This window comes from Eumetopias jubatus, unplaced genomic scaffold (assembly GCF_037043125.1).
Source record: "Eumetopias jubatus isolate StellerSeaLion01/CBP00866 unplaced genomic scaffold, mEumJub1_p1.0 scaffold_7, whole genome shotgun sequence".
Classification (NCBI taxonomy): Eukaryota; Metazoa; Chordata; class Mammalia; order Carnivora; family Otariidae; genus Eumetopias; species Eumetopias jubatus.
The window spans coordinates 21,871,404-21,892,485 of record NW_028274813.1 but is presented as its reverse complement, the minus strand read 5'-3'; the positions used below and the strand labels follow the sequence as shown (position 1 = coordinate 21,892,485).

Genomic DNA, 21,082 nt, shown 5'->3' with positions numbered 1-21,082 from the left:
TACTTTCCAGCTCTAAGACCTTGGGCAGTTAACTTTCCACGCCTCAATTTCCAAAATTGATTTGGTATTCCAAATAATTTCCAATACCAAAATTTGGTATTCCAAAAATACCAAACATCTGCAGGGATGATGTGAGGATTAAATGGTTAATGCATGTAAAGTTCTTACAGTAATGACTGGCATGAACTAAGTGCTGGAAAAAAAAAATGTCTGGTAGCATTATTATTATTGTCACAGCCAATCAATCAACATGTGACATATATTTTAAGATTAGCTCTTCTCCATATCTCTGATTCTACTTTTGTTTATGTCCTCATCAACTCTGACAGACTATTATGCCATATTTCATCAATATTAAGACATATTTTTCCACATTTTACCACCTCTGTCTTGGGATGTTGTCTTGCAGTTGACAGTATGTTAAGTTTTCAGAAGAAAGTATTTTTTTTTCTTAGTAGCACATAATGATGAGCCTTATAACTGATGGTATCTTAGGTTGAATGAAATATAGTAAGGCCCTCCTACCTATTCCCCCAGTCTCCATTCTGCTCTGCACACCCCAATTAATAACCCCAAATCCACTATTGCCAGTAGGCTATATGGAACTGGGGGAGAATTCATAAAAAGCTGAAAGCATTCTACAAATGTCAGCTATTTCATTATAATTTCATCTTTCATCATAAGCATTTTTATGGTAGTTGTATTTCAAGGAATTTTGAAAAAAAAAAATTAACCCTTGAAGACTTATCTACTTATTCACCTATTCAGTGGATATCTACAATGTTAGGAACTATTCTAGGCACTGGAGATATAGCTGTAAACAAAACAGACTCAAATCCCAGTCCTCATGGAGTTTTCATTCTAAAAAGGGAGACTAAAAAATAAATAATATGGAATCTATATCATATGATGATAAGTACTATGGAAAAAAACTAAAGCAGGAAGGAAGGACAGATTTATCACACTCCTGACAATCATGTTATAAAATAATTCCCCTGCATGGGGATAAGGCTAATACCATTAGACCCTAGAAACATTTCCCCAAATGCAAGATCTCAGTTATGCATTTACCCAGGCCAACTTTGATTTGGAAAAGAAAGGGTAAATCTCAAAACCCTTGGGTTTACACAGCTCATAAGCTGATCCACTTTAGTTACCATACTAGTAAGGACTGTGGTTGTAACTTCTATGGCCTTAACAAGTCTTTGCCATTTATATTTTAGGAGGTCACAAATGTTGAATGAGGGCACATTTCAGGTCCACGACTTATTGCCACCTCTGCCTTTCCTGAACTCCCAAAATAGCTAAACGTTCTTTTTAAAGAGCTTCAGTGCTCTGAAATAGGTGCTCCCAGGCGGCTGCTAGAACTCATTTCAACCTGGCTGAACAGGCATGAATAAGCCTCTTTATTGTTAGTTTTATCTTCCCTTCAGTGCTTAGGAATACAGAATGATCTCTGAAAGTTTACGCTTTATTAACTTCATGAGCCACCAGAAAAATTCCTTCAGTATCATCAGGATAATTCAGCGCAGGTACCTTCAGTGTCCTAATATGATTCTCAGCCTCACTCTTTTCTTTCCTGAAGTGCTTCATCAGCTCCTGGATGTTCTGTTCGTGTTTCGTTTTCACACTCTGCAATGACGATGTGAGATCTTCCAGCTCCCTCTGGTGAACGTCTCGTTCTAGCTTTAACTGTGTAATGATTGTATCTGTTTCTTCATCTCTGGATTTCACCTGTGTCTTGAGGTCAGCAAGGTTCTTAAGCACCTCTTTCCTGGCTCTCTGTTCCTCGGCTAATTTATTAGCGAGATCTGCCCGGATGGCACTCAAGTTCTTGATGGCCTCTTGCATCTCGAGAAGTTGGACTTTGTCCCTGCCCTGGCTCTTCTTTAGCTCTGTGATTTCTTCTTCCAGGTGAGCTTTCTCAGCTTTCATCTGGCTTTGAATCTTACTCTGATGCTTCACTTCACTTTCTAGCCTTTGGATAGTGTCCAGGGAATCCTTGACTTCTAGTTCAAGGTCAGCTTGATGAGCCTTAACATCACTTAGTTTCTGCTCCTTACGGTGAAGCTCCTCCTCTTGAAGGGCACGCTTGGTTAAGACATCATTCAATTCCTTTCGAAGATTCTCTATTTGTTGTAATGCTGTATAAAGCTGGCTTTTCAGTTCATCCTTTTCTTTTAGAATCTATCAGGTTAAAAAAAAAAAAACTATAATATCCATCAGAGAGACTGTCAGAAAATAAAGTTTAATACACAAGGAGAAGAAAAATCCATAAAATAGTATTTTGTATTTTTTCCATTTTTTAATGAAAAATAGTTTTTAGGCTAGAAAAAGAAAAATACAATTACCCTGATGTAGCACCACACTGAAACAATATGTTGCAGATTTTCATCACCAACACATATCAATCCTTGATTATAAATAATTATTTAAACGTAGGATAAAATTTAGCAAAAGAAGGTGGAAAGAAAAAGATTCCTATTATAATTTACCAGAGGTTGAAATAATATGTTACTTAAAATAACAGTTCTTTGCATTTCAATTGCACACTTTTTAAAAAGGAGAAACCTCAAAACAGAGAAGGAAGACAATATACGGAAGCATGCAGATACAATCTAAGAAAGGTTTTGGTACAATCAATCATTATTAATAGAGTTGGTAGGGACAGGAAATACACCAGTATGTAATTGGGAGTCTTGAAGCCCCATAAACATAGAAATAAGGTTAAGATTAGGATAGGTGGGAAAGGCACACAAGAGCAAAGTCAAGGGACCAGACATCCATCACCCTTTGCCAGCCTCTCTGCAGGGTGAAGGTGGACACTGAGGGATGGATGGAGGCCCAGAACCACCTCTCTCATCCGCACCACCTCCCAACACAATGAAAAAGCCAGCAGCTAAGGAAGCTGGAATCACTCCCCCTTCCCCCCAGTACTGGTACCAAGAACAATCTCCATCTCTGCTTATGGATGCCTGCCATGTCTTGAACCCGGAAAAAAGAAAATTAAGATTCTCATTTCAGAATTAGAAATAACGAGTAAAAATGCAAATACTTACAAGGCAGTTTTACACTTTATATTTTATACTTTAGTATGAAACAATTCAAGATAAACTACAATGAGTCAATCACTCCAAAGAAACCGTTTCCTCAAAACCCTGTCAGTTTTAGCAGGGAAGAACAGCATGAAGCCAGCATGAGAAATAATAAAAGGAGGTGGTTAAGCAATTGAGCTCTGACCACAGAAAACTGAATGTGATTCTCAGTCCAGTCATAAGTCACCCTAGAGCCTCAAGAAAATTATTTTTATCTTTATAAAGTTAATAATGGCACCTGTATCATAGGGTTGTGATGAAGAGTAGTGGGAAAGAGGGAAAAAAAAAATGGGCAGAGGATCAAGTTCGAGGAGAAGCCAGGATCCCAGGGAGGCATTCGTGTAAGACAGTAATCAGATCTGTGAAGAGCAGGTATAACTGATAAAGCAATACCCCTGAACTGAAAAGACTAAAGACCACAGAGGAAAGGCAGGAAAAATGGCTAGAAATATAGGTAAGTTTAAGGGTAGATGTATTATTTTTCTATTGCAGTGTAACAAATTCCAACAAATTTAATGGCTTAAAACAATACCATTTATTGTTACCCTGTTTCCACAGATCCCAAGTCCAGGAGAGGTATTGTGCCCAGGGTTTCCTAAGGCTAAAGTCAAGGTATCAGCTGGCCTGTGCTCTTACTTGGAGGCTTTGAGGGGAGAATCCACTTCCAAGTTCATCCATGTCGTTGGCAAAATTTAGTTCCATGCACTTAACACTCTGGTGTCTATTTCCTAGCTAGCTTTGGGCAGGGTTTGCTCTGAGCTTCTAAGGCCACCCACACTCCTTGGCTCATGGACCCCTCAGATTCTGAAGCCAGTAACACCACAATCAATCTTTCCTGTGTTTCCAAATCCTCTGACTTCTCCAGCCAGAAAAATTTCTAGGCTTTTAAGGACTCCTGTGATTAGATTAGGCCCACCCAGATAATCTCCTTATCTTAAGGTCAACTCTGCCATATAACATAACCATGAGTGATCTCATCATGTTCACAGGCTCCAGGAATTAGGGTGAGTCATCTCTGGGAGGTCACTCTACTCACCATACTAGAGAAGAAAGAAACTGACAGAATCGAGTCTTGGCTATAAGGATAATGCAAGAGGGGCCTGAGAAGGAGGAGAGGTGGCTTCAAGACAGTGACTGATGTTTGGAACAAATAACATAGGCCCCTGGCTAGGAGTTAAGAGACTTCCATGCAGCCCTGAAGATAAAGATTTTATTTTCAAGATGAAGCTATAGCAGGTAAACCACCTTTGATTGCAAAATACTACATTATCTTCCTAAAGTTGGTTTAAACAGCAAAGGTATTTATTTTTCTGACATAACAGGAACACCAGAGATGGAGCACTTGAAGAGTCCTTCAAAACTCAGGCACTGCTACTCTACAATTCTCCAGGTTTTGCCCTCGATTTCAGTATTACAAGTATCACATCAATTCATGACAAAGGTGGCAGCCTTAGAGTGGACAGTCACACTATGTTAACTTGACTAACTCACTATGTTAGTCAAGTTTGCTATTTCTTTGGCAATATAGATACTAAAAACTAAGTTCTCTTTGCTTTTTGTTAATTGCTTGGCTAGCAGCCACAGCCCAAGATTTTGTCTAGACATTGTCTCCGAGTCTGAAAATGACAGTGTCTTAACTGCCACCTCAATATCCTGGACATTCCCAGGGGCCCTCAGTCAAATAGGTTTTATCTTGAGGGAACTCAAAACAATAGACTTGGATCCCCTTTGTCTGGCCAGGAATGCTTAAGCAGAAGCACTTGAAAGGGGCCTGAGAAATCAGGCTTGTTTTTCACCTCATTTTTATTTCAGCTAAGTTTCCTACTTCCCTCTCTTGCTTGGACTAACTTCAGCAAGGACAGATCATTTGGCTATTCCAACACTGAAAAACTCCAAATTATCAGACTCCGTATATTTGGATTATAAACTGCAGATTTTCAGTCTCTCTACCACCCCCCCCCCCAAGAAATCTTGCGCTCTGCTTTTATTATTTATTTTTCTCTGCTTTTAGACAGGCAGGCTTCAACCTATACTTGTCTTTCTCTTGTGGAACTTTTCTGAAGGCGGCAGTAAGATCACAACACATGCCAACATCCTAAAGTTTTCGTACCACTCACTTAATACCCCATTCTGAGGCACACCATCACTGCCCCAAGGTACGATCTCTGATGGTTCAACTAACTACTGCCAATAGCACAGTTTGTCAACTTTCTCTTTAGAAATGTATGATCCTCCTGTCCCCACTTCATTTCTCTACTTAGTTAATCCTACATTTTAGGCTCTTTTACTTAAAGCTCCTTACTCCAAGAACTGATGTTTCATATCAGCTTGAGTATCTTCTGCTGAGAGTAAGAGAAAACTCCAATTCAAGCTGACTTAAACTACAGGGTAATTTAATATCATTCCAGGCAGAACTGTTCCAGACATGGTGTCAAAGCTCTAGGTCCACCTCTCGGCACTTCTCTCGGCAATACCTTCTTGTGTGTGAGACTTCGTTCTCAGGACCACAGCAAGACAGCCAACTTCGGCCACTGCAAGCATCACAGCCGAATACAACAAAACCAGAGGAGAAAAATCTCTCTTACGTATCTTCTTCAGGAGTGAGTAAATGTTTACCATAAGCTGCCCCCAAAAGACTTCATAACTCATTCTTCATTGCTCAGAACAGGGTTATGTGCTTGGTAACTGGCCTACATTAGTTTCTGAATGGAATGGAATGGATTGGGGCAGGGAGTAGATGGGGATAATCAAGACCACTATAGAAGCCAACTGATGTTTCTAGGTAAGTTTTGCTGGTACTAGTCACGAGCAGAAATGAGAAAAATAAGAGTTGGGTTGATTCCAGACTGAAGATCAGTTAGATGTGTGAGGTGGAAGAAAGAAATCGAAGATGCTGGTGAGCATGTCATCAGAGTAGCTTTTCACAAAGTCCAATCTGACAGGAAAAAAAGGATTCCAGGAAATGACTGGTCAACCAGAGGAATGTGGAAAGATCAAAATCAGATGGTAATGGTTAAAAAAGGAAAAGGAAATAAAAGAAATGTGTAAGATCAGAGACTAAAATTTTGGAACTAAAGATTTGAATTCACATAGAGAAATTACAGATGAGGACAAATTTTAGCCACAGAAATTAGCTGCTGAGTGACTTGAAGGTCACTGTAAAATGGGAAATTAGTGAAGTTTAAGGATGCTGAAGTTTAAGGCTGCTGCTTGAGCTTTGTAATCACCAAAGATGACAAGAATTACATGTAATGAAACAGGCTGAGGGGAAGCCAGGGGCAAAACTCCTTGAGAAATATAGAGGCGTAATGGAAAAATATGTAGAAGTCAGGAACAATGAGAAGAGAATGTTCTAACCAAGCAAACCCAGCTTCCAAAGAAGAAAAGCTATAAGAGAAGATAATGAAGGGAGGATTGAAAATGGCTATGTGAAGCCAGAGAATGATATTGTCTAAAACCATAATAAGAACAGAAACCAACTCCTCAAAGCCTGACCACAAAGTACACACAGATTTTTGGGCTTGTTTTTGTTTTTTAATTAACTAAAAGGTAGACAAAAATTTTAAAAAGAAATAAAAGTTATTTTTCTGCATATGAAGGTACATGCAGATGGACTGCTGGATTATTCTAATATATCAGTACTTTAGCCTTTCTAAAATTGCATAGGACAGAACCATATACACATTTAAAATGTACTTTAGCACTGATCCTTATTTTTCAACCTTTAAATTAAAAAATTCAGCTTTTAAAAGACAGTATATATTACACATACTCCCTTTTTCCTCAGCATGAAGGCAATACAAAAAAAGAAAAGATGGAAATTTAAGATTCTTGAAGTCAAATATTTTCAAGCAAAAAGCTCAATACAGGGCAAACCAATTCCTCTGCCAACTCAGCAAGAAAAACAAACAACCTAAGAAGCATTCCTATTATCCATATTAAAATATAGATCTATGATTTTGGAAATATTCAGAAAAGCATACATTGGGATCAGAATCCAAGTTCAAAATTTTTTCCTTTATCATTTTCAAAACAGGTATAAGAACCAATAACTTCAAATAGCACTTTATAAGAGACAAAAAAATAAAAAGTAAAGATAAAGACAAAAATATCACAATTAATGATTAGATTATTTGTATCTACAGAGTTTTAGGTCTTCCATCATACGTTTATCTACATATCCCTAAAGAACATCATATCATGATGCCCTGATGTAAACATCCATGCCATTTTCTATCAAAGAAAGTATACAATCTGATCTTTCTGGGTTTTTTCTGCAATAATAGGCTATTTGTGGTGATATGCTATCCATATCATTCGATAACAAAGTAGTTTTCTAATAGGATATATATCTAATAATCTTACCAAACTTCCAAAAATGTAAAAAAAAAAAAAACCAGGAGAAAAGTAAATCAGAGCAATTTTTAAGAGAATACAACTCTTTAGCCTTCTACTACATTTTTAAGCAGCAAATCTTAAAGCAGAAAATAAATTACGCCGGAAAAAGAGAAATGGAACTAGACAAAGAAAACACAAAAACTGCATCGTTTGAGCCTAGAAAATGGCTCAACAAGGCTACTTATTAAACAATTTACTCTGCAAAACATAATGTGTTTTATTTGGAAATTAGTATTATTTTTATTTTAATATATACTTCCAAATATGCCCTACAGTCACTTTTTGAAAATAATTAGTCCATAAAAAACAAAAAACAAAAACAAAACAAAAAAAGAGTAGGCTGTATTCCTAATGCCTTAGGGTGGCTTTGTGATTTTATTAAGAATTAAATACTCCTTAGAGGTATTATTCAGTAAGACATAAACATATAGATGCTTGTTTCCAAAATTATTTACAATGTATTTCCACATCATGGATTTACTGGACACTTGCATGTGCAATGAAATAGCTGTTACCCTTTCTTCCTTGATTAACCGCTGCTCTAACTGCAACATGCCGCATTCATTTTTAAGGCTTTTAAAGTGGAAATTACAATGCCCGCTGTGATAATTGTGATACTACCCTAACTGTGGCAATCACTTTAAAACTACTCTTTGCTTATCATTAGCAATGCTAAGTGATAAAAATAATTATATCAGGAGCATTCTGGGAAATAATTGTTCAACAATTTTGAATATTCTAAAAAGCTCCATCTAGAAAACTCTGCACCATGGATTAGGATACTGTCTGATGACATGGACCCTTCTAAATTTCCTCTAATTAAGTAAAATCCCCAGATGGGTTTCAATCAATCAATCCCTCCCACCCCCTTCTTTCTAGCTACCTCCCCTACTGTCATGCTCATTGAACCAGTTGCCAGACCAGACTGACAACAGAATAATCAAGGTAGAGCAATTTCCTGGGATCAGATCAGTTCAGACTCAAGTCTGAAAGCTTTAGAACTGCTTTACCTCAGGGCAACTAGTCACCCAGTGTGTGCCAGATGGGTTAAATGGAAAAGCACTCCAAAATGAGTGCAAGGTGATCACTTCCTCCATCCTCTATATGTCCACGAAATTTATATCTAAATGGTAAAGCATCTTTTCCATGACAGCTCATCTGAAATAAGCACTTGTCACTCTTAAGTGCTGACAATTGATTTTATAAACGTAATTGCCCTACACTGTGTTTTCCTTTGAAAGCAAGTCAACTTATCCAAATGATTATTCTTCTGGAATGTTCAGAATGCTTGACAAGTGACAAATGACAAAGCAGAAATGATAAACCAAGACTAAACATGGATAAAAATCAACCCTGACTTTCCTGCTTATTATCTTAGAAACACCTAGGTTTAATTCAACCCAAAGATACAGTTGAGAATCAACACAGGAGCATAAAATCCATTTAAAGTAACTGATTATACAAGGGAAAAGATGATGTGCGATGTATACATGGATCCGTGAAATGCTTTTTGTTGCGATCAAAAGGCACAAAAGCAGAATCTTAAAGAGGCTTGTGACTTGGTAATACTGCTCAGGCAGTGAGATTGTGAACGTCATTCATTCAGTGAAACCCATTATAGCTGCTGCCAGAAAATGGTCCAGTAGTGACTACTGCATTTTTAAATGCTCATTTCCAACCAATACTTACTTAAGTTGAAATATACTAAAAATAAGATTTTAAAATACATGCAACTGGGGGAAAAGTCAGGTGATATTATGGAAAACTTCGTGATTTTTTTTTCCAACTGAACATTAAAGAACAATTTCAACTTAGGGAACTAAAAGCTAAACTGGGGGAGAGGGATGGATCTCTTTTAAGGGCCAACTCTAAAAACTCACAGAATGTTAAACTATGAAAAAGTTAAACTATGAAAAGATAAAAAACTAAATTACTTTTTACCTTGCAATAGCCAAAACATAAAGACTCTTCTATCAAGGACATCTTGATAGATTACATGCACAGCATGGCACTCAAGTGTTTGTTCAAAGGATGGATGAATGAATGGTCACAGCAAAAATCATTCCTTAGGAATCTGGCTTTTATACCTGATTATTCTTGTCTGTCAGTTGATCAAGAGTTTCAGACTGTTTCTCCAATGCTCGCTCTAACTTCTTATGCTTAAGTTTCCACTGCCTGACAGACTCCTGAGCTTTCAGTTTCAGCTCTTCTCTCCTCTTCTCTGCCTCCTGTCTCAGGGCCTCTGACTGCTGGAACTCGAGAAGGTACTGCTCGGCCTGCTTGGTTGCTTCCTCAGCATGGCGAGTCAGCTCTGAGATCTGAAGGTCAGCATGCTTATGTTTGGCCTCACAAGTCTCAAAGTGATTCTGGATCTCCTTCAGTTGATCCAACATCTGTAGTTGCTCCTTTTCCTTGTGCTCCAACTGATGTGTTAAATTCTGGGAATAAAGCATAAGAAATATTAGGAACATGTTCTTGTCAAAACTGGATGTCTAACAGCATCAAACAAGAATCTCTAATGTCACTGAAATGGGAATCATCTGTACCAAATTTCATTAGTAGTCAGTCTAGAAGATATGAGTCCCTTTCTATGTATTTTATAGGCACATTAGTTAGGAATAATTCTTGATAGAAATATTTTCTCTTTTTAGACTATTACCCAAAAAGGGAAAATACATATTTTCCAATTGACTGTCACCAAAATAGAAGGTCTTTTTTTTTATTATGTTATGTTAATCATCATACATTACACATCATTAGTTTTTGATGTAGTGTTCCATGATTCATTGTTTGCGTATAACACCCAGTGCTCCATTCAGTACGTGCCCTCTTTAATACCCATCACCAGGCTAACCCATCCCCCCACCCCCCTCCGCTCTAGAACCCTCAGTTTGTTTCTCAGAGTCCATAGTCTCTCATGGTTCGTCTCCCCCCGCTGATTTCCCCCCTTCATTTTTCCCTTCCTATCTTTTTTTTTTTAAATACATAATGTATTGTTTCAGAGGTACAGGTCTGTGATTCATCAGCCTTACACAATTCACAGCGCTCACCATAGCACATACCCTCCCCAATGTCTATCACCCAGCCACCCCATCCCTCCCACCCCCCACCACTCCAGCAACCCTCAGTTTGTCTCCTGAGATGAAAAATTCCTCATATCAGTGAGGTCATATGATACATGTCTTTCTCTGATTGACTTATTTCACTCAGCATAATACCCTCCAGTTCCATCCGAACTTCCAAACTCATTTTATGAGGCCACCATTACCTTGATCCCAAAACCAGACAAAGACCCCACCAAAAAGGAGAATTACAGACCAATATCCTTGATGAACATGGATGCAAAAATTCTCACCAAAATACTAGCCAATAGGATCCAACAGTACATTAAAAGGATTATTCACCATGACCAAGTGGGATTTATTCCTGGGCTGTAAGGTTGGTTCAACAACCGCAAATCAATCAATGTGATACAATACATTAATAAAAGAAAGAAAAAGAACCATATGATCCTCTCAATAATGCAGATAAAGCAATTGACAAAGTACAGCATGCTTTCTTGATCAAAACTCTACAGAGTGTAGGGATAGAGGGTACATACCTCAATATCATAAAAGCCATCTATGAAAATCCCACAGCGAATATCATTCTCAATGGGGAAAAACTGAGAGCTTTCCCCCTAAGGTCAAGAACACGGCAGGGATGTCCACTAACACCACTGCTATTCAACATAGTACTAGAAGTCCTAGCCACAGCAATCAGACAACAAAAAGAAATCAAAGGCATCCAAATTGGCAAAGAAGTAGTCAAACTCTCACTGTTTGCAGATGATATGATATTTTATGTGGAAAATCCAAAAGACTCCACCCCAAAACTGCTAGAACTCATACGGGAATTCAGTAAAGTAGCAGGATATAAAATCAATGCACAGAAATCAGTGGCATTTCTATACACCACGAACAAGACAGAAGAAAGAGAAATTAACGAGTTGATCCCATTTACAATTGCACCCAAAACCATAATATACCTAAGAATAAATCTAACCAAAGAGGCAAAGAATCTGTACTCAGAAAACTATAAAAGACTCATGAAAGAAATTGAGGAAGACACAAAAAAAATGGAAAAACATTCCATGCTCATGGATTGGAAGAACAAATATTGTGAAGATGTCAATGCTACCTAGAGCAATCTACACATCTAATGCAATCCCTATCAAAATACCATCCACTTTTTTCAAAGAAATGGAACAAAGAATCCTAAAATTTGTCTGGAACCAGAAAAGACCCCGAATAGCCAGAGGAATGTTGAAAAAGAAAAGCAAAGCTGGTGGCATCACAATTCCGGACTTCAAAATAGAAGGTTTTTGATGAGAAAAACAATGTGAGTTACTTTAGTAAGAATCTAGTCTTTGTCCAACTGAAAAAAAAGTCAGTGTTTTAAAAACTGTCAGATTATCACAGCAGTCATACATAATATTTCACCTTCTGGCAGCACATAAAATTTTGTTACAATAAAATAAAAATACCTAATAAAAATGCACATTGATGACAGAAACATCAGTATAGATAATACTATATTCGAAAGTCCACTTAAAAGACTCGGGGGCGGGGGAGGGGCACCTGGGTGGCTCAGTCATAAGCATCTGCCTTTGGCTCAGGTCATGATCCCAGGGTCCTGAGATGGAGCCCCACGTCAGGCTCCCTGCTCAGCGGGAAGCCTGCTTCTCCCTCTCACACTGCCCCCCTGCTTATGTTTCCTCTCTCACTGTCTGTCAAATAAATAAATAAAATCTTTAAAAAAAAAAAAAAAGATTCTCAATAAAGTGTAGATGGGTTATTTCCAGCTGAATATAATGTTATAAGCTGATGAATTAACTCAAGCTTACATGAAATCAGTGTAGGATAGATTTTTAAACAAACTTAAATTTATTTGGAATACATAATAATTAAGAAAAGCAAATCTGAACTCTTAAAATCTAGTTTCCCAGAATGGGTCAACAATATATTTAGAAATTGCACTAAATCAGGCGCCTGGGTGGCTCAGTTGGTTAAGTGACTGCCTTCGGCTCAGGTCATGATCCTGGAGTCCCAGGATCGAGTCCCGCATCGGGCTCCCTGCTCAGCGGGGAGTCTGCTTCTCCCTCTGACCCTCTTCCCTCTCGTGCTCTCTATCTCTCATTCTCTCTCTCTCTCAAATAAATAAAATCTAAAAAAAAAAAAAGAAATTGCACTAAATCATCATGATTCATACATATTTTTAATTTGAGAATTGGTAAAGATCTATTTTTAACTTCAAAAATGAGAGGACACTGCTTTTATATAACATTTTATACAAATAAAAGAATGTTGTAATCATTAACATTAAGCCACTCTTGTAGAGTTTTGGAAGGAAGTAACAAATTCAGAAATAATGTATCCCATAAGCTGCGCCTCCTTACTTTCCAAATACATGGGTGACAAAGATAACATTAAAAGGCCATGCTCAGAGGACCGAGATGATACCAGAGCTGGACAAACAATAAATATCATCTACATTGTTGTAAGGCTCCTACAAATGAAGACTGGAAACCTTTACCAACTTCCTCTGACTCTCACAGCAGAATGTTTAGTTCCAGATTCCATTATCCCTGCACTGTGGCTCAAATAAAGTTAAATACAATTTTTTTCATGGTTAAAGTCATGGTTTGACATTACGGCAAAAAAATAAAAATAATGCCTTGAAAACAAGTTTCATTTTCAGAGCAACAGTTTTGCATTTGCTCAGTTTGCTAAATTCAATGCAGCCTGGAAGAGATGAGTCACTCCTTTATCTACCCAAACAAAATAGTAAATTGAGAACTGTGCACTTGTTTGTGTGGAAAATTCTAAAATGAAATCAACTATAGTGGTAGTGGTTTACCCTTTTGCCTTTATCTAAAAGTTTTACCATGCAGCTAGAAATCAACTTTACTAACCAGCAGTATTCACGCGATTTCTCCATCAGCAGAGATGTACCAGTATTTTTTTTTTTTTCCAACAAACATTTCAGAGAGTGGGTACTCTTCCTACGTGTTAAGCACGTAGCTTAAAGAATGGTTACTAAGACCTGGCTTTGATACCAAAAATAAATAAATAATATAAATTGGGGAGATATACTACCAGCTAGATTACAACAGCAGATAATGCTAGATGCTAAAATGATGGACAGTTTACCTGAAGGGGCCTGTATTCTATAGTGTGGCTGGGGAGGGTCTCTCTTGGGAGATGACATATGAGCTGAGATCTAAATGAGAGGGAGCTAGCAATAATAATTATTATTACTACTGAAGTTTACTGAGCACTTGAGTTGTACAAAGGATTGAGCAAATGCTTTATAAGAATGACCTCACTCAGTCCCACTATTACTATCTTAATTTTAGTGATGTGTGACCAACTCTTGGAACTTGCCCAAGATCACATACCTAATATGTGAGGGAATGGAACTGAGACCCAGATTGTCTGGCTCCAGAGCCCATGTTTTCAACTCTTTGCTAAGCGGCCAGATTCTCAGATGACCCTAACTCCATGCCTCTCTGTCACCTACTCCCACAGTCCTATCTTAGTGGGTTTTTTTTTTCCAGAACTGCCACCAAGCAAGAGGTATGTCCCAGTACTCCCTTCTCCCCACTAATCCCTCCTCCCACTCCTCCCCACTCCTCAGGCCTTGGCTTTATCTACCCATCTGCCCAGTTTCCTCACTCTTTTTCTTCTGATACATCTGCTCTTCATTGTCAGGAAGATGACCACGCCTTGACATTTCTTTTGCTGGCTTTAAATCCAAGTTCTTTGACCTAACATCCTTAATTTTCACTTTAACCATTCTCTTGTTCACATTTCAAACTCCTTTTTAAAGCTGAACTTAAATGGCAAAACCACCAGCTCTGAGGGAATTAACAAATCTCCTTTTTCCTGTATCAGGTTACTGAATCCTCTAAGGAAAACCACACAGGAGTATCAGTTGATGTGATGGCACATGGAGAGGCAACCCCTCGGGACCCAGAAATTCTACTGCATGCCTCTTCCCAGTCCACACAGTGGCCCTTCCAAAACGTCCTGTCTCAGACTCACCATCTTTTCAGTCACTTCTAGTATGTAACATAGCTCCTTCTTAAGAAATAAAATAGCTATTTTATTTATTTATTTATTTATTTATATTTATAATAGCCATCACGCAGGACATCCCCAAAATTTCCTTAATGTACCATTCTGAAACTTACCAATGGCTCGTCTATCCTCCTCTCTAGCCTTTGAGGAAAAGGAATCGATCCTTCTTAGACAAATTAGCCTATCTTTGTAATTTCCTTCCACATCCATCAAGGGCTTCAGTACACCAGTTATGTACTCTCTTCCTTGTACTGAACCTCTCTTTTCCAACTGGATCATTCTTCTCTACTATTCCCATCTTTAAAAAAATATCACAGTAATAATTTTTTCTTAATGAAACAAATTGGAGAGGATACAAACAAACAGAAAGATATTCCATGTTCATGAATTGGAGGAATCAATATTGTTAAAATGTTCATATTACCCAAAGCAATCCACAGTTTTCATGCAATCCCTATTGAAATACCAAAAGCATTTTTCACAGAACTAGAACAAATAATCCTAAAATTTGTATGGAACCACAAAAGATCCCAAATAGTCAAAGCAATCTGAAAAAGAAGAATGAAGCTAGAGGTATCATAATCCCAGATTTCAAAATACACTACAAAGCTTAGTAATCATAACAGTATGACACTGGCACAGAAATAGGCACAAAGACCAACAGAACAGAATAGAGAGTCCAACAATAAGCCCACGCTTTTATGGTCAATTAATCAATGAAAAAGGAAGCAGGAATACACAACGGGAAAAGAGTCTCTTTAATGATGTTGGAAAAACAGCACAGCTACATGCAAAAGAATGAAACTGGACCACTTTTTTACACCATAGGCAAAAATAAACTCAAAATGGCTTAAAGACCTAGGTATGAAATCTGAAACCATAAAATTCCTAAAAGAAAATATAGGCAATAATTTCTTTGACATCGATCATAGAAACAATTTTTCCAAATACGTCTCCTTTGGCAAGGAAAACAAAAAGCAAAATTAAACTATTGGACCTACACCAAAATAAAAAGCTTTTGTACACTGAAGGAAACCATCAGCAAAACAAAAAGGCAACCTACCGAGTGGTAGAATGTATTTGCAAATGAAATATCCGAAAAGGAGTTAATATCAAAAATATATGAAGAACTTACACAACACCAAAAAACAATAATCCAATTAAAAAATGGACAGAAAACCTGAACAGACCTTTTTCCAAAGAAGACATACAGATGGCCAACAGACACATGAAAAAATGCTCAACATCATTATCAGCAGGGAAATGCAAATTAAAACCACAATGAGATATCACTTTATACTGTCAGAATGGCTAAAATACAAAACACAAGAAATTACAAGGTATTGGTAAGGATGTGGGGAAAAAGGAAACTTCGTGCACTGTTGGAGGGAATGCAAACTGGGGCAGCCACCGTGGGAAACAGTATGGAGGTCCCTCAAAAAATTACAACTAGAATTATCATATGATCCAGTAATTCCACGACTGGGCATTTACCCAAAGAAAATGAAAACACTAATTCAAAGGGATACATGCAACTCTATGTTTACTGCAGCATTATTTACAATAGCCAAGATACAGAAGCAACCCAAATGTCCATTCATAGATTAATAAAGATGTGATACACACACACACATACACACGTACATGCAATGAAATATTACTCAGCCATAAAAAAGAATGAAATCTTCCCATTTGCAACAACATGTATGGACCTAGAGGGTATAATGCTAAGTGAAATAAGTCAGTCATAGAAACACAAATGCTATATGATTTCACTCATATGTGGAATTTAAGAAACAGAACAAATGAACAAACAAAGAAAAAAAGAGACCAAAAAAAAAAAAAAAAACCAGACTCTTAAACACAGAACGAACTAGCTGTTGTCAGAGAAGAAGGGGGTAGAGGGATGAGGAGGGAAATAGATAAAGCGGATTAATAGTACATTTATCTTGATGAGCACTGATAAATGTGTGAAATTGTTGAGTCGTTGTGTTCTACACCTGAAACTATTGTAGCACAGTGTGTTAATTATACTTGAAAAATCACAGAAATAATTTTTTTTAATGAAACAAACAAAAACCTTTATCAATCCAACATGATCTAACCAGCAACCTATACTCTTTTTCTTATTAAGCCAAACGCCTGGAAAGAGCAGTCTACACCTGGTACCCCACAATTTTGTTCCTAATTCATTTCCCCATTCATTGGATTTGGTTTCCACCCCATCATACAATTAAAATAGTTCTCATCAAGATACTCAAAGATCACCTACAGCCAAATACAATGGACTCTTTAAAAATCTACCCGAGTTTCCTTGTAGCAGGTGACACTGTCAATGGCCGCTTCTGATTTTTAAGTCTCTCTTCTTCCCTGACTTTCATAATACCTCTCTCTTCACTAGTTCTCTTTTTTCTTCCTGTTCTTTAATAATCTCCTTTCCTGGGTTTCTTCCACCATTTACCTTTTGAATACAGATAATAGTATAAGGTTCTAGTATTAAGCACCATTCTATCTATAAAATATCTTCAGTAAGTAAGCATGTAGGTAGATAAAGATATAAGTGATTTCTAATTCAGAAGCCAAACTGATTTTCTGAACTCCAGACCTTTAAATATCAAATTATATAATGATGTCCTATATTTGGGAATCCCATAGGCATCTTAACTTTAGCATGTCAAAAAACTGAATTTATCTGATGCCCAACTCCTAACAATTAAGATAGTCCTACTAATAAAATGGTGGTAAAGGCTCTCTCTGCTGAGAAACTACAGAAATGGGAGTGGAATCGTATATTTAAATAGTGAGAAAGTCTAAAATAACTGCTATAGGAAAAGAGACAATGAAAAAGAGATAAATGTTTAAAAGCTAACAAAGAGAAATAAGGTCACAGTTAGATAGTCTCAAATTTTTAATAGACTCAAATATGCAAAATTCTTCAAATATTCCCAGCAAGCTTTTGAACCCAGGAGGAAAATAAGTTCAGCACTATTTATTCTTCTGTAATTACAGAACAACAAGAATAGAGGCACATGATTAATATATGTCAGCCAGAGCTTAAGCACATAAATATCATTATTCTCACATTTTAAAAATTACAGGCTTTCATATTAACATATTACATACAATAACTCACTTAGAAGAATATTTGAAAACATCACGGCATTAATTGGGTATATATGAATAAATGAATAGAAAAGGATGCAGTTCTAATTGTAAATAATTGTGGTTCTTACTACTGATGGAAAAGTAGGTTTGAATTTGAACTGGATGAACACTGCCTCTAACTGCCCTGAGTCTGGAAACTGTTGCTACTGATTTGCACCCATCAGTCTGTCTTTATTATGCTTTAGGTAAAACCTGTCATAGAACTCCTTCCTATATTCATTCCTTGGCAGGTCCTATTCGGCCACTGTTTTGACATTGTCTTTAATCCATCTTCCTCAAATAACCAATCAGAATAACCTAATTGTAATAAACATTTCGCCATCAATCAAGAGATTATATTACAGAACCCTCATTAACAATCCTTCACACATATGCACACATCTATAGAGAGCACACAACTAAACAAACACATCATTAATCCATGGATAAATACTTTTAGGGTAGGCACATATACTAAATATTAGTATCTTCCTATGTTCTACATGAAATGCTAAATGAAAAGCAATTTTCTTATTTATTCCATTAGAATGATTTTCAATTGTTACTACTATCATACATTCCTGGATCCTCTTCTATCCTAAAGAACATTTTATAGTTAAATTGTGTGAAATTACCTCAGCCACTAGAGCAGAGTAGTTAAATTTCATATCATTTAACCAAGCCTATTATTTACTTCTCATTATGTAAGTGCTGTCAAAGACAGGAACCATCCAAAAACATAGAAATGTCTTTTCTCCAAGAATTCCTTCCAGTTATATGGGAGAAAAAACTTTTAGGTTTTTCTAAGGGAAAGACAGATTAACATGAGAAAAGCAAACAAATTTTATTTAATATTTTTATATACACATAGGAGTCTTTGTTGGAAAACGAAGACCCAACAAAGTGGTTAGGACCAAGAGCTTCTAAGCCTTTTTAACAGAGAATTTATGGAAAAATGACAAGAAAAAGGAAAAGGGATCTAATAATCTTTGAGGGACAAGAAACTGTGGGAAAGTGGCTAGGAAATATATGGAGAAAACTAACTGAAGATCAGGGTTATTTTAGGTTTCTTTATACAGATCCGTTTTGGAATCAACTCCCAATCTCCAGTGATAAAAAAATGTTCTCTTCCTGGTAGAACCCAAATGTTCCCAATCTCCAATGATAAAAAAAAATGCTCTTTTCCTCATGGGAAATAATATGACCTCCTTTAGGTAGAAAAAGAGGTCAGAGTACCCTTCCTGCATCTACTGTTTCTCAAGTGCCTTCAGCTCACAATAATCAATATGCCAAAGTGGCACATTTTGGGGTGGTATGTTCTGATCCCTTTCACAGCACCTTACCAAAGGTTTATAAAAACTCCAACTCAATCTAAAACTTTACACATTTCTCTTTTATCTCTTTCTCGTTCTTCAGGTGGGAAAAAATGTTAATGAGTAGTTGTGTTGAGGGTCTCTGGTTTGCTGGTAACTAGAAGGATTCACTGGATTCAGCATATAGCCATACTCACGCTAATACTTATTAGACTGAAAAGATACAAGGAAAAATCAGCAAAGGGGAGAGAACATAGGGTGCAGTCCCATGGAACCTGGGCACAAGCTTCCAAGAATCCTCTCCCTGTAGTGACACAGGATGTGCTCAATCCTTCCAGCACTGAATTCTGACATGTGTGAGGTACTGTCTACCAGGGAAACTCATTAGAGACTCAGTGCCCAAAGTTTTAATTAGAAGTCAGTCACTTAGCTACTGTCTGCCTAGTATGTGCCAAAATCCAGACTCCCAGAAAGAAAGCAGGTGTTCAGCATAAATCACATTCTTTGTACAAAAGGTCTAGGTACCGTGAGCTACATCTTATCATTTAAAGAAAGTTTCTTACTTGATGATCATTAAAGTTCCCAGATGCCAAACAAGGCCTATTTTGGAAGCAGACCTAAGGAAATGGTCTCTGGTCTACTACGTTAACTCCTTTCTTCCCAGTAGTAAAATGGCCAAAGAATAGACAGAAAGGAAAAGAATGGATTAAAGAATGCACTATAACAATGCATTTAGAAGATGGTAGAAAAGAACTCTCTTCCTTTAAGATTGATTGGCTTTGGCTACAATAGCTCCCTTTTTAATTACTGCAGTGGTTGCATTCAAATTATAACTACAGACAGCCTACTCATATGAATAAGGCATATGAATAAGGCATTAAAATGAAAATAGAAAATTAAAAAGAGATATTCTATTTTAAAAAAGTAGTATGGATAGGATCCAACATAAATTCTAGCTTTAACTGTTCACATATCTAAGATCATAATTTCACATATGTGGATTACAAAAAAAAATATTGACCAACTTGAAATTACAAAAGTGGAAAAATTGGACTAGGCATAATAATGGAGTAAATTTACAGAATAAAGAAACCAGTTCCGTCTAGTATATGAGAATCTTCCTACCTGCCTTCTTGCTATTTCTCATATTCATGAAGAATTACTAAGACTACACTGAAACAGTTTCCATTAAAGGACAAAAAGTAGACTACTATGTAGGTGACAACAATGATTATTTGTTCACTGATATCACTAAAATATAACACAATTTCTCTACTCTTATTTGATAGTCAGTGCATACAAAGGATTGGGCACTTTAGCGAATATTTAAAAATGAAAACACCCCAAATAAGCCAGGGTACTCGGAATAATATTTTTATTATTTTTTTGTGTTTTTTTAAATTTTCCCATGTTTTCTTTTATTATGTTATGTTAATCACCATACATTACATCATTAGTTTTTGATGTAGTGTTCCATGATTCATTGTTTGCGTATAACACCCAGTGCTCCATGCAGTACGTGCCCTCTTTAATACCCATCACCAGGCTAACCCATCCCCCCAGCCCCCCCCCAAAACCCTCAGTTTGTTTCTCAGAGTCCATAGTCTCTCATGTGGATTTTTTTAAATTTTATTTTATTATGTTACGTTAGTCACCATACATCATTAATTTTTGATGTAGTGATCCACGACTGTTTTCTTTATTTTAAATAAACATTTTTCTTCTACAGTATTATGTACTTTGTGTGAGACTTGTAAGGGTAATGAGAAAACAGCTACACTTTAATGACTCAAAAACAACATCCCAGGGAAACAGTAGCGTATCATGGAAAGAACATGAGTCACAGACTTGAGATCAAATCCCAGCTCTGTCACTCTATGACCTTAGGAGAAGTGCTTACCATCTGTGAGCCAAGGTAACTAAATTTATAAAGAGGACTCAATAACATCTCCATATCAGAAGAATGATGACCTACACAAAATCAATTAGATAAACATCTGGAAGACTGACT

At 36.9% G+C, this 21,082-nt stretch overlaps 1 protein-coding gene across 4 annotated transcripts in view; it reads right to left on the bottom strand.

Annotated features, from left to right (window-relative positions):
* CEP128 (centrosomal protein 128) overlaps nt 1-21,082 on the bottom strand; it is a 393,012-nt gene that overhangs the window by 262,565 nt on the left and 109,365 nt on the right. For all 4 annotated transcript variants that reach the window (XM_088024490.1, XM_028102263.2, XM_088024491.1 and 1 more), the window contains exons 15-16: nt 9,581-9,931; nt 1,537-2,187 (exon numbers count right to left, since the gene is read on the bottom strand). In XM_088024490.1, coding sequence (XP_087880616.1) covers nt 1,537-2,187; nt 9,581-9,931 — 1,002 coding nt within the window. The remainder of the gene's footprint in view (nt 1-1,536; nt 2,188-9,580; nt 9,932-21,082) is intronic.